Genomic DNA, 14,684 nt, shown 5'->3' on the forward strand with positions numbered 1-14,684 from the left:
ATCGTGGACCCGCGGTTGAGGTGGAGCAGACAGCCACAGTCACAGAGTGACACCGTCACACAGTGACACTGTCACTGTGTCTGTAAGTGGGGAGTGTGTCCTGGAGCTCAGGCCTTGGGATTCCTGGTCCGGGAGACTTCCTGCAGCGCAGTTTTGCAGGATGGATGTCCAACCTGGAGCTGTGACAGGACAGTCGAGTCACCCTTTACAGCAGGCTCTAGTGACGACGCTCCCACCAAATATCTCGGTGGCCTCGGGCAAAGCACCTCCTTTCCTTGGGGGGTCAGTTTCCTCGAGGGAAAATGAGGGTGGCAGTTTGGGGAGAGCTCAGCAGTCCCAAGGCTCTGTGCCTTCCCAGCCATGGCTCAGGATCCAGTAGAAGGCTGGGCCACAGGACTGGAGAGCTTTTCCACCCTGCCGTCTGTAACTGCGTGATCACAGACAGGCTCTGCGGATGTGGGTGACAAAGCACACACCTAACACACCTCAAACGCCTCGCGAGGGATGTTCCTGCCCGCCAGCCTCCACTGGCAATATTACACCGAGGGTCACTCTACGGCGCTTGCCCAGTAACTCACTTAGAATGTTTTAAACGAGGAGAGCTCAAGAGTGGATCTCCAGTCAACAAATAACTCCAAATATACGTGAAAATCACAGGCTTATTGTGCGTATGATACCCAACCTGAAGATGATATTCAAACGGACATCGCTGCCACTCTCAAGAAGTGACTTCAGAGTAGCCAGTGGTTAGAAAAGCTGAGCTCAAAAGTTCCCAAACCTTTATGGCACTTAAGTGACTCCAATTTTTAAAAATTTTTTTAATTTTAAATTTATCTTACCTAGCCCCATGTAAATACCTAAGAGTTTCTGTTATTAAGTTGTCAGGTCCAAGAACCTACTAGTAATAGTTCTTGTGTCCAACAAAGCCGATGTTTCCCTTGCGCATCTAAAGGATCCAGTGGTGCCTGTGTGAATAAGCTGCTTGGTTGAGTTTGAATTTGAGAAAAACTAATTTTTTTACTGTAAGTATTTCTCAAATATTGCATAGACATAGAGTAAAAATTATTCCTCGTTTATCTGAAGCCCAAACTTAACTGTTGTCTGTATTTTCATTTGCTAAATCTGACAGCTGTGTGCGAAATTTCATGAGGCTTGCCAGGATGTCTTGGCACGTTGTTTAGAATCCACAGATCTGTTGCCCTAGGCCAATTTTTTAATGTCAAATTTTACTTATTTAAGATTAATAAACCTAATACCTGAATTTTCCAAAAAAATGTTTTAAATACGGTTAAACTTACCAAAATATTTTGTGACTGAGTTTGTGAGCAGAGATGTTTCAGTTATGAACAGTGTGGCTTACGTTGACTAATGACTGACTGTCTGGCCTGGGCTTGAGTTCCCCTGAGGTCATTTGAACAAAACCTGAGGGCCAGACCGAAGTTTCTGATACTTTACGTGGTTCAGCATGGAAAGTTGAATCAACAGCTGAGGTAAATGAAGTCCTATTGATTTTTAACTATTTAATTTGCCTGTCCAAATTTGCCTCATATTTATAATTATAGTCATCACTCATTAGGACTGTAATTCCTTCAGTTTAACAACCAAAATAGTAATTCGCTGGAGAACAAACCTAGAGGCCTTCAATATTGTAGTGCTGACCCAGCCATTAAATTGCAATATTTTTCTTCTAGAAAGTTCCGTGGATATGCTGTATTCTTTTGCAAACTGCTCAGGACTGGACTTGATCTTTGGGCTAAACGCTTTACTACGAACAGCGGATTTGCAGTGGAACAGTTCTAACGCTCAGTTGCTCCTGGACTATTGCTCTTCCAAGAATTATAACATTTCTTGGGAACTAGGCAATGGTGAGTGTCCCCAGGAACATTTTATTAGCAAGGAGATTCCCCTTTGGCTTAGTTGTTCCTATTTATGACATTCTTTCTAACATTAGCAAACACACTTTTGGCTTGGCACACTTGCAGCCGTGCTCAACAACGCAGTTTTCGGAATTGCTTATGGCGGGACAGTCCTTAACATGTCCCAGAACCTGTTGGGAATCCTACTTTATGTCGCGCTTGAGCTGAAGAGAACTGGTTGGACGCAGACACTCCCCCAGCTCCTGGGCTCACTTGAGTTTCAGGATCACTTAGCCCTGTGACGGTTGGCAGGCTACACTCAGCAGCACTGGGCCCTTACCTCTCCATTTCTTTCTCTGTTTCTCATGTGTCAGTTAAATCTCAGCAACTCCCTCCCAACCACCACGCTGTGCTCAAGCTACAAGTTCCTAGTACAGAATGGGTCAAGCTCCCGATGGTTCCCTTCTCCACTTTTTGCGAAGAACTTGTCAATTCTAACTGAAGTACTAGTGATTAGCTGCATTCATTTAAACATGAGCCAATGGAACTGAAACTAAAATGGGAAATGAGATGCAGTAATACAATGGGCACATACTACATTCTAGGCACTGTTCTGCACATTTGATAAGTATTATTTTCTCTTTATAACCACCCTGGGGCAGATACAATGATGACTTTCATTTTACAGATGACAGAAGAGACACAGGTTAATTTTTGGTTAGCTACTTAAGTTTAGTTTAGTTATTTAGCTATTAGTTAGCTATTTAAGCTGTGTGATGCTGGTCTAACAACTGGAGGATTTGGGATTTGAACCCAGAAAGTCTGGCTCCAGAGCAAGGTCCCTGCTTTCTTGGGAGTTCCGTTCTAGAGGGAGGGAGCCAGACCGACAAGACAGCAAACAAGCAAGATACATGTCTGTAGTGCCATGGACTATAGTGATGTCTAAGGGCAGATCTGGGGACGAGGTTGCTGCGGGGAAGGGAACCGGCGAGGGAAGCACAGAACACAACATGGGGCAGAGGGGACTGTACCTTAGTGAGATGCTGAGTGACTTCGGAGAACACAGCCACATGAGTGACGGGTCACCTGAACCTGTCCGTACCCATCTCTCTCCCTCGGTCCCTCCTTCCTGCTATGCCCAGCCCCCACTCCTTCTGCTCTTCGGAGGAAGGGACAAATCCGTGCCGTCATGTTTCCCTCTTCCTAGGGCCCCCTTTGCAAGGAAAAGGTCTGCTTTCCAGAGAGAAAGAGGAGGGGCCAAGGGAGAGCCTGTACGAGGTGTTTGGGGAAGCAGACTGAGCACTTCTGTGCCTCCTCCATGTCTGCAGCTTGGCTGTTTCCCAGCTCACCTGCTCAGACAGTCTGTGAATGAACAGTCTCATAAGCTTTTAATGGCATTGTAGAAATCAGTTTTTCAACGCCTTCCCTCCTACCCAAACTTTTTCTCCTTTTTAAGGAAATCACTTTATTAAATACTGGATGTAGACTATTCCCCGAGTATCCATTAGTTGAATAGTAAGTTTAATAATAAATTTAATAATAATAAGATAATAATACTCCCTCACACTTTAGTAGTGTCAATTGCATTTGTGTTTAACTGAAATATCTTTTTCATAATGCAGGGTTTTCCTTTTCTTGCCTTTGAATTCTTTTTTTTTTTCAAGATTTTATTTATTTATTTATTTGACAGTGAGAGAGGCAACACAAGTAGGGGGAGTGGGAGAGGGAGAAGCAGGCTTCCCACTGAGCAGGGAGCCTGATTCAAGGCTTGATCCCAGGACTCCGGGATCATGCCCTGAGCTGAAGGCAGAGGCTCAAGGACTGAGCCACCCAGGAGCCCCTTGCCTTTGAATTCTAAGTTTTTGTAACTGGGAAATGTTTTTGTGCTTTTATATGCCATTTTAAGTTTGTTTTTAAATACAAAATTCTTAGGTACGTGACTACCTTGAGAACTGCTGTCTTTCAGAACCTAACAGTTTCCGCAAGAAGGCTGGTATTTTCATTGATGGATTGCAGTTAGGAGAAGATTTTGTCAAGTTGCATAAACTTCTAGAAAAAACCACTTTCAAAACTTCAAATCTCTATGGTCCTGATGTTGGCCAGCCCCGTGGAAAGACTGTCAAGATACTGAGGAGGTAGGAACCAGAGGAAGCAGAACTACTCTTTGTAAAAATAGTATTTCTCTCTGGTGGAGAATTCTCAATAGCCCGCCTCTTATTAAACCATTTGCACCGAAGCAGATGTTTTCCCAAAAGAGGAGACATTGACGGGCTCCGAATACCAAGGATCTGAGGGCCAGTGGAACCTTCAATACAATTTGTATCAGAGTTAGGAAGTTTGTGTTTGCCTGAGGCTAAGGCAGTAACCATATCTAGGAAATAAAACCCTGTGCATATGAAGATTAAGTAAAGGTCATAATAGACTTTTTCTTCTAGTTTCCTGAAGGCTGGGGGAGAAGTGATTGATTCGGTCACATGGCACCAGTAAGTACATCTCCTGCTCTTAGTGCTATGAAGCTAGTGCTAGTTTTACTTACTACTTAGCTTCAAAAAATTACTTCCATTTAACTGCTAACTGACATAGTTCAAGTAAGAAACAATCTCTCAAGCAACACTGTACTAGTCTTTTAATATTAGTAAAACAAAAATTTAAACTTTATTTTAAATAATGTGGTAGTCTCTATAAGATCAAGGCACACTATCATTGAAATCATGAAGCAGATAAGTAGCTAAAATCAGTGTGCTTGCCAAAGGACAGGGAGCCTACAAGCACCTGCCCTTCCAGTCTTTTCAAGAGGAATAACTGACTGGGGGGCTCAGTCCGCTAAGCCTCTGCCTTCGGCTCAGGTCAGGATCCCGGGGTCCTGGGATCCAGCCCACTTCTGGATCTCTGCTCAGCAGGGAGCCTGCTTCTCCCTCTACCTGCTTCTCCCCTTGCTTGCACTCTCTCTTTCCCCCCTCTCTGTCAAATAGATAAATATAATCTTTTAAAAAACGGAAAGAATACTGGATCCTCTTCCATCTTGGTCTCTTCTTGCTGGAACTGCGCCTTTTAAAGATACTCGTGCGTGTACCAGCGGGGTGGGGAGAGGTCGGAGGGAGAGCCAGATGGCCGGTTAACCTAAGAGCAGGAAGCAGGTTTGCTATTTTGTTCTGAATATTTTCTGAATGACTTAGCTACTACTTGAATGGACGAATTGCTACCAAAGAAGATTTCCTAAACCCTGATGTGCTGGACACTTTTACTTCATCTGTGCAAAAAGTTTTCCAGGTAACAGTCTTTTTTTTTTTTTCCTAAAGGAGGGAGATCCATTATCTCTAGGGGATATGGCCTAAGACCCTCAGCTGATGCCAGGAACCACAGATAATATCAAACCCTATAAATACTTTTTCCTACAGGTACCTTCCTATGATAAACTTTGATTTATAAATCAGGCACAGTAAGAGATTGACAACAATAGTAATAGAACAGAACAGTTCTAACACTGCACTACACTGGAAGTCACGTGCATACGGTCTCTCTCCAAACACCTTATTGCACTCACTCACTCTTCTTGGGGCCTGTGAGATGAGACGATGCCTCTGACATGCGAGGAAGTGAGACGCGTGACAGGCGTATTGTTTGCCATGCCTTCAGACATGAAGTGACCTCCTGGTGACAGGACAGAAGGAGGGCCATCTGCCTCCAGACCACAGCTGACCACAGGTGACATATACTGCCGTGGACGCGTTCCGTCCGTGGACGCGTTCCATGTTTTCCTTGACTCACTCCCCTGCAGTCCCCTGAGCATCAGGCCTCACCCATGTGTATTGATTAAAAATTAAAAACACTCCCAATAGCCCTTTGGTAGAATTAACTCTCCAAGGCCATAGGAAGGGGATGATTTAAACTCCTTCCACACTGAGTATTCTAACGAAAGTAAACTGCCCGAGACCTGAATGGCCACGAACATGTTCTGTCACCGTAGTGGACAAATCGGTCTGGGAATACAAGGTTTTGAGCGTCATTAATCTGCAGCACCACAGCTGGTCGGTTGTTCGCAAATACAATGGGGACTCTCCTGTCCGCAGGTTGTTGAGGAGACCCGACCCCACAAGAAGGTTTGGTTAGGAGAAACGAGCTCTGCGTATGGCGGGGGAGCGCCCTTGCTGTCCAATACCTTTGTGGCCGGCTTCATGTGAGTGCCTCGGTTCCACCGTGGGACAGGCTGCGACGTCTTCCCAGCCCTTTATCAAACAGCTTCTGCTGAAGCAGCTCATCACCAAAAAACTGATCAAAGATGGTTTTTATGGCTGAGACCCATAACTCATGCCAGATTTTGCAAGAACGTGTTTACGCATGTTTGTTGGACATCTCGAACGGGTGTCCCAAATTAATCACTGAATGAATGAGTTGCTTTAGAAGTGCTGTTCCTTAATTATGGCCCATAAATATGCCAAGGGTTCCATCCTCCGAGAGAGACCGTCAGAGCGCCTCTCGAGGTTTGAGTCTGAGAGGGATCCTTAGTGTACCTGTAGCTCTCTTCATAGATTCGCAAGGCGCTTAGAGTCGAAGTGTGAGGTCACCGCAGGGGAGCCTCCAGTGAGTCTGAAGACTAAACTAAATCACCCTCGTCATTCAGCCACCACAGACTTGATGCCTTTAAACAACTGGTTTACTTACATTCCAGAACTCGATCAACCGTCTTAATCAATAGTTCTATATCCCCACACAGAGATTTTTTTCTTGTCCCTCTCCTAACCTCATTCTTGTGAATCCAGAATAAAGAACAAGTCCTTTTTTCTCATGGGACCATGAGGTGGAGAGTTAAGAATCAAGATGTTTGTCTTGCCGTTAGCTGAAGACGGAGGGCGTGCAAGGAGATAGTCATGAAGTCTAGGTGTGATTCTACTAGCTTTGCGTTTTACTCCTGGTGACTACAAGCTGCCTTTTCTTCCTCAACATTTTCTTCCTCATGTGGGCCTTGGAGTGGGGAGAGACTGCCTGTAGGGTGAGAATTTGTCCACTCTGCTTTGCAGATGTTTTCTTACCCTGAAAGAAACTCCTGTGGCATATTAATAGTATTCGAGGGTTTGCTATCATGCTCGGGTGTGGGAACATGCGGGGGAAGGGCAGTCTGCATTTCACTGGAATGGCTTGTTTATAATCATGAGCACTGTTGTGACTTCCTGTCAATTCCTCCCACATAGATGAGTCTATCAGAATAGCCTGTAATTAGAGCTGGGTTTTTCTGGTTTCCAAACCTGAAGCGAGCTGGGCCGCACTCTGTTCCAGGTGGCTGGATAAGCTGGGCCTGTCGGCCAGGACGGGCATAGAGGTGGTAATGAGGCAAGTGCTCTTCGGGGCCGGAAACTACCACTTAGTGGAGGAAAACTTCGAACCTCTCCCTGTAAGTGACCGCCGTCTCCTCCTTGCCGCGATAGCCCGGAGTACACTGAGCACACTCGGTACCAGCCCCCAGGAACAGTCAGTCCTCTGGGTAGTTCAGCAGGTGGCCAATCCGCAAAATGACGAATTGGAGGAAACCTTAGTGACCATCGGTTTTCATACTTGTGTGTCCCAAAAGAAGAAACTGAGAGGCAGAATAATGTTTTTACTGTGGGCCACCTGGGATGTAGTATGGGATTTAAAATTCGATTTAGTTTTATTTTATTAAAGACTTCATTTATTTATTTATTTGAGAGGGCGCGGGCATGGAAGGGGGAGGAGCAGAGGGCGAGGGAGAATCTTGGGCCGACTCCACACTGAGCGAGGAGCCGAGGTGGGCTCCGTCTCACGACCCTGAGATCATGACCTGGGCTGAAATCGGAGTCAGATGCCCACCTGAATGAGACCCCCAGGCCCCCTACAGGTCTTTTCATGTTTGATTTGCATAGTCATCCTGGAAGCTGGCAAGGCAGTGTCTTAGATCCATTTTTCAGATGAGGGAGTTCAAACTGAGACAAGGTTGGGTAATTAGGGGAGGTCACACAACTGTCCCAAGTTACTCTAGAATCCCAGGCAAATCCCAGCTCTGAGGCCCAAATGCTTCCCACTCTAACAGTCACCAAACCACAGTGAAGTTCGATCTCCTTTGTAAATGCTTAATTCATTCTACTCCTCTCCAGTGAACGAAAAATTAGAACATCAGCAGAGAAACAAAATGTGATTGCCCTGTTGAGTCTACATTTCCTCAGCTGAAGAAGGAAGATTTGGGGTATAAACTGAGTAGCGTTCTTTAAAAAAAAAAAAGACACAATTTTTATTATGGAAAGTTTCAAAGTAGAGAGAAAAGCATATAAATCCCCACTCGTGTTCAACCTCTAGTCCTCCCCACTCCTCACCTCCAAGCCACTGCATTACTTTCAAGCTAATCTCAGCCATATCACCGTATCCGTCAATAAGTCAGTGGGTATCTCCTTTCCACAAACGTAAGGTATTATCCTACTGTACAGTACTCACACTCAACTCTCAGTATCACGGAATGGTTAGTGAGTGGGTGTTGCACATTTTTCTTATCGTCTCAAATGTTTTTAGTGGTCGGCTCGTTCACATCAGGACACAAACAAGGTCCATGTGTTGTTGCATTTGGCTGAAATAGTTCTTAAGTCTGTTGGTTTGCAAGTTTCCCCCCCCATCCCTTTTTCGGTCCTGTGGAATTTGCTAATTAAAGAAAGGTAATTGGGGCGCCTGGGTGGCTCAGTGGGTTAAGCCGCTGCCTTCGGCTCAGGTCATGATCTCAGGGTCCTGGGATTGAGTCCCGCATCAGGCTCTCTGCTCAGCGGGGAGCCTGCTTCCCTCTCTCTCTCTCTCTGCCTGCCTCTCCGTCTACTTGTGATTTCTCTCTGTCAAATAAATAAATAAAATCTTAAAAAAAAAAAAAAAGGTAATTTTTTCTATAGTGTTTCCCATGTTCTGGATTTTGCTAAAGTCATTCTCATGCTATCCTTTAGCAAGTTCCTCTGTTTCTTGTAAACTGGCAGTTAGACCTAGAAGCTTGAGCTCATTCAGATTTTTGGTTTTTGTTTTGGTTTGCAATAATTCTTCCCAGGAGATAACACATGCTTCCCACAAGAGGCGCGCAATGTCTGGTTGTCCCTCTCTCGCTCTTCCTCTCTCTCTCTCTCTGTTTTGTTTTGTTTTTATCTTGATAGCCAGTAATGACCATTGCCTCATCCATTACTTTACTCAGGAAGGGGGCTATAAGGTTCTAAAGTTATCTTAAAGCTGCCTAGCTGACTCAGTTGGTGGAGCGTGTGACTCTCGATCTCACGTTATGGGTTTGAGCCCCATGTTGGGTGTAGAGATTACTTAAAATTCTTTAAAAATCTTAAAAAACAGAAATTATTTTAATCTCTTAAATAAACTGGTAGATGTTTTATGGTAAAGACTTGCCTTAGTGTGTGTGTGTGTGCGTGTGTGTGTGTGTGTACACAGGTGTATCTAAAAGTTCTGCTTTGAGCTTTGCTTTGAATTCTTGGATGATAGGCAATAAAGAATATTTAAACTCCTTCAGCAATGAATTACATTCTTGAGGTATAGACCCTAGTGGTCATGGCCCTCTGAATTGTGCAGATCTAGTCCTCCAATGATAAAAAGTAGCAAACAAGAAACTGCTTTCAGGTTCATGGTGGGAACATGGATCAAAAAGATATAGTCATTTAAATACTCTAGGATAATCTTTGTAGGATTAAGTATTTGCTCATGCTATTTTTGTTAAATAAAGAAATTTAAGTAAAGATCTATTTTGGAGGATGTCTGGGTAGCTCAGTCGGTTGGGGTAAACATCTGCCTTTGGCTCAGGATCACAGGGACCTGGGATTAAGTCCCGCATTGGGCTCCTTGCTCAGTGGGGAGCCTGCTTCTCCCCGTGACACTCCCCCTTCTTGTGCACGTGCTCGCTCTCTCTCTCTGACAAATAAATAAATAAATAAACTCTTTTTTAAAAAATCTATTTTTATTCCTTCTCTACCCAACCACCACGACTAGGATTATTGGCTATCTCTTCTGTTCAAGAAATTGGTGGGCACCAACGTGTTTATGGCAAGTGTGAAAGGTCCAGACAGAAGTAAACTTCGAGTATACCTTCATTGCACTAATGTCAACCAGTAAGTATGTGACACACCCTTTACCAGTTAACGATTCTTTCAGTAATATGCTCTTCCTGATAGGATGATACTAAAATAATAATTCTAGTCAAAATAAAGCCACCCATGATTTCTGGTGAGTGGGAACTCTTGAAATACTGAGGACCCACTAGGAAGTAAGAGAATGGTTTGGATGGAAATTCTTAAAAGTGTCCATAGATTTAATTTTCTTACTTGTTTTAGTTTTATCATAAGGTTAGGAAAGGCTCCTGTTTACTGGCTTATAATTTGAATTCCTAGGAATCCACAAAATTTTTTGTTTATTATTTAACCTCTCTAGGTTTGAATAGGGTTGGGCTGACTAGCTTCCTAGCAACTCAGCGTGACAAAGCAGCAAAGACCTCAGAATGTTCTCACCCAGAAAATGGTAGCATGAGGGGCAGCTGTTTCAATCGTGTGTTCAAATAGGCCCACATTAGCTGTCTACCCTAATCATGAAAGGAAGGATAAAATGGCCCAGCATCATTACAGAGACTAATACTTAGTATCCATGATTATGTTTGTAACTGAGTTCATAATTGCTTAAGTTAGATAAATATTTTTAGGGAGTTAATCTATTTGCTTTTAGCCCAAGGTATAAAGAAGGAGATCTAACTCTGTACGCCTTAAACCTCCATAACGTCACCAAACGCTTGCAGCTGCCCCGTCATCTATTCGACAAACCAGTGGACAAATACCTCATGAGACCTTTAGGCCCTGATGGATTGCTTTCCAAGTGAGTAGTTTTCCTTTCTCATTTCAAACTTTTCACCAAACGGACTGGTATTTATCAGAATAGAGGGTGTTGCAAGGGAGGGGAAAAAAGTCAACTATTTCAAGTTCTAACAATTCCTAATATTCAGGAAGTTTATCTATGAATATTTATCAGTACACATATTACTCACCTAGAGTCCAAAGCAGAAGGATATGAACACAAGTTGCAGTTATCTTAGGGAACAGTGTGCATTTCGAAACAATTTGATAGGTCAAGATGCCCTCAAGGCATTTAGATTATCTCCTCTACAAAAACTTATAATTCTTGGTAACACAGTCACTAAAGCAAAACATACCTATGTTTTAATTGCTACTAAGGGTGTGGGGTCAGTATACATGTTACACCACGGGAGCTGAGTGTGACTCTCTCACAGTGTGACGGTAGTGTTTTTATCCGGTTAGAGAAAGAAAGAAAAAAATGCTCAGAAATGTAGCTTTTCGGTGGATTATTTGAAGTCAGTTGTAGCATATTTTTGTTTTTGTTTGTTTGTTTGTTTGTTTTAAGAGAAGCAGGCTCCCTGCTGAGCAGAGAGCCCGATGTGGGACTCGATCCCAGGACCCCGAGATCATGACCTGAGCCGAAGGCAGCGGCTTAACCCACTGAGCCACCCAGGCACCCCACATTTTGGTTTTTAAAAGCCAGTCATTGGATATGTCTTATAAAAGACCATATTCAACAGACACGGGGCTTCAACTCAGGACCCCAGAACCTGACCCGAGCCTAAACCAAGAGTCAGATGTTTAACTGACAGCCAGCCACTCAGGTGCCCCTAGAATATCTGTTTTTATTTTTATTTATTTATTTTTAAAAGATTTTATTTATTTGTCCGAGAGAGAGAAAGAGATGTTTTATAAAATACCATGGTTTACTTATCCATTTTCCTGCCATTTAAACCTTTTTTTCCCCCTAATGTAAATAATGCATATTTGGTTAACACATTTTTTTTTCTATTTGGGTTCTGACTTTTTAAATTGGGTACTTTTGCATCTGATGCTGACAAGGGAAAAGCTTTTCTGAAGTCACAGAGTAATAGTTGTAGAGTTGGAAGAGTGTTAGATATTTTAGTCCAACCTTAGATGGGGTGTTCAGGCCACTAAGCTCTGCTTGATTCTTGGATCCCGCTGGATCCACTCTCCCAGCAGCCGTCCTCTCTGGCAAGGGGAACGTCTCTCTCTGCCATTTCGTCTGCCGTTTTTAGTTCTGTCCTTGAGAGCAGAGGTCAGAAACTATGCCTCGTGCCTGTGCACAAGTGGGTTTAGAGGGCTTTTTTCTCTTTTTTCAGATAAGGGAGGTTGGCATGCACTAATTTTTATCTTTACTAAGTTGTAACTATTTAAAAATTGCTAACGAAGAAAGTGTCTGGATTTCTAGCTTTTCTTTAAAACAGATATTCTAGGGACACCTGGTGGCTCAGCTGGTTAAGCGGCTGCCTTTGGCTCAGGTCATGATCCCAGCATCCTGGGATCGAGTCCCACATCGGGCTCCTTGCTCGGCGGGGAGCCTGCTTCTCTCTCTGTCTCTGCCTGCCACTCTACCTGCCTGTGATCGCTCTCTCTTTCTCTCTCTCAGACAAATAAATAAAATCTTTTAAAAATAAATAAATAAAAATAAAAACAGATATTCTAGGGGCACCTGAGTGGCTGGCTGTCAGTTAAACATCTGACTCTTGGTTTAGGCTCGGGTCAGGTTCTGGGGTCCTGAGTTGAAGCCCCGTGTCAGGCTCCACAGTCAGCAGGGCATCTGCTTGGGATTCTCTCTCTCCCTCTCCCTTTGTCTGTCCCCTCCAAATAAATATGCAAATCATTAAAAAAAAGTTTTAAACAGATATTTTAGGAACTCTGGGCTTGTTTTCCCAAATAGATGGAGTTAAATTGTGGTTGTTTAGTTTAGACAGGTTCTCCTTAGTCCCACCATGACCCTGTTATCTCTGTGACCTTGTCCTCCTGCACTTGCACATATAAATTCCTTGGCTCTTGTGGGCACTTGAGTTTGCGGCCCTTAATGTGAATAATGCCAAATTCCTAATTTTCCCGAGAACAGCTCCAGTGTCTGCAGGACAATTAGATTGTTCTTTCCAGGCTTAATGCGCCCAAATTCTTCAATGATTCTTCTCTTTGCTGTATTTATCAGAGCCCATTGCATTCTGATCACACATTTCATGCTTAGTAATGGAAAATTGGTGAAATTGTGGATGTTTTATTACCCTAAGTTCTCTTTGATGAGGATACATCACTTATACTTTTCTCTCTTTTAAAGTGTTGTAAAAAAAAATAAAATAAAATAGGGGTACCTGGGAGGCTCAGTGGGTTGGACCTCTGCCTTCGGCTTGGGTTGTGGTCTCAGGGTCCTGGGATCGAGTCCCATGTCGGGCTCTCTGCTCAGCAGGGGGCCTGCTTCTCCCTCTCTCTCTGCCTGCCTCTCTGCCTACTTGTGGTCTCTCTCTCTCTGTTAAATTTTTAAAAAATCAATTAAAATAAAATAAAATGTTGCATAACTTACCCAGGTTAGTTTGCTGAGTGTTCACCTGCACACTTACTCATTCTAATGACCTCAGAGGGTTAAACAATGATCACCTTTTTTAAAAATTGTGTTTAGTTGAACAACTTGTATAGTGTCTACAAAAGGTCCTATGTAGTATTTAGTAAATATTTGAGGGAATATATCTTAAACAAAAAAGCAGTATTTTATATTTATCTCAGATAAATTTTGCCCAGAAAAATTTCGCTAATTCCTTTCAGCTCTGTTTCATCTGAAACTTGGCAAACATGTCTACTATTTCTTGTCACCATGTTACTAACTTCAAAATATGAAACAAGATACTACCCTTGAGAAAATCCTACCCTGATTTACCCAGCCTAACACAGAAATGATCCACGGCTTTAAGCTTATTCTCAGTGTATTGATACTACCTTTAGCTACTTTTACTGTTGATTAAACATGTTGCCAGATGGTCTTGTGTATTATCTTGCCTGTATTTCATCATCTGAACTCTGAACCCTAAACACTGTTGATGGACAATGATGAGATCACCTTTAAGCTCTGTGGCCTGTCCTAAATCATTCTTGCAACTTCTTCCCCCCCCTGCAACTTTTTTATGTACCCTCGAAAATAGGTCTCAAAATGCATGCAGAACAGCTCTGACTACTGGCATTTAGACGTATTTTCAAGGCCTATTTTTGTTTGTGGTTTCCTGATGACGGTCATGGTCTTTCTTCCCCCATCCCTTCTAAAAATGGGGGTAATGTAGGCACTAAAACAACTCATGCACGTGTGCACCGAGTGTAAATGCAGGGCGGGCTTCACGGGCCCCGGCACAATCATGGTTACCCTCTTCCATCCGCCAGCACAGAGCCCAGAGCTGGGCGGCTGACCAAGGTTGAATGGAAACCAGTTTTTCTGCTGACTGATACTTAGGGAAGATTGAGTTTGAGAGATTTTTAAAGATGAAAATTAAAATAATTCTGAATTGGAAACAACCAAATGTCTAACACTAGACAATTACTATCCTAATATGCTCACACGACGGGATCCCGTACAGCCAGCTGTTAAAGTGATGCAATGGGGGTATGTGAGCAACTGTTAGGATGTGCTCAGGGAAAAAGAATCAAGTTTTAAGAGACCATGTACTGTATGCCTGTTCTTGTTTAAATGAAAATATGAGTATATATACACAAAAAAGATGAAGAGAGATGAAGGAATATGTATCAAAATATTAAAAATGGTCATGATAAATCAGCAGGTTATTTTGATGATGATGATGACAGATAATATTTTTGCAGTACTCGCTATATGCAAGGCACTCCTGTAAGTGATCTACGTGTATACATGTATTATGCATATGACATACCTGTAAGTCTGACATTAACCAATTTTCAACAATAAAATTTTTTCATTATGTAAAAAGCACTTGAGAAAAAGATCATAGAGATGTAAGCATCATTTAGAACT

At 43.0% G+C, this 14,684-nt stretch overlaps 1 protein-coding gene across 1 annotated transcript in view; it reads left to right on the forward strand.

Annotated features, from left to right (window-relative positions):
• The window catches only part of HPSE (heparanase), a 29,636-nt gene that overhangs the window by 12,594 nt on the left and 2,358 nt on the right, over positions 1-14,684 (forward strand). Inside the window, exons 4-11 of the mRNA XM_059146418.1 lie at positions 1,692-1,865; positions 3,823-3,991; positions 4,292-4,339; positions 5,033-5,126; positions 5,927-6,033; positions 7,131-7,245; positions 9,825-9,943; positions 10,551-10,697. Coding sequence (XP_059002401.1) covers positions 1,692-1,865; positions 3,823-3,991; positions 4,292-4,339; positions 5,033-5,126; positions 5,927-6,033; positions 7,131-7,245; positions 9,825-9,943; positions 10,551-10,697 — 973 coding nt within the window. The remainder of the gene's footprint in view (positions 1-1,691; positions 1,866-3,822; positions 3,992-4,291; positions 4,340-5,032; positions 5,127-5,926; positions 6,034-7,130; positions 7,246-9,824; positions 9,944-10,550; positions 10,698-14,684) is intronic.

This window comes from Mustela lutreola, chromosome 1 (genome assembly GCF_030435805.1).
Source record: "Mustela lutreola isolate mMusLut2 chromosome 1, mMusLut2.pri, whole genome shotgun sequence".
NCBI lineage: Eukaryota > Metazoa > Chordata > Mammalia > Carnivora > Mustelidae > Mustela > Mustela lutreola.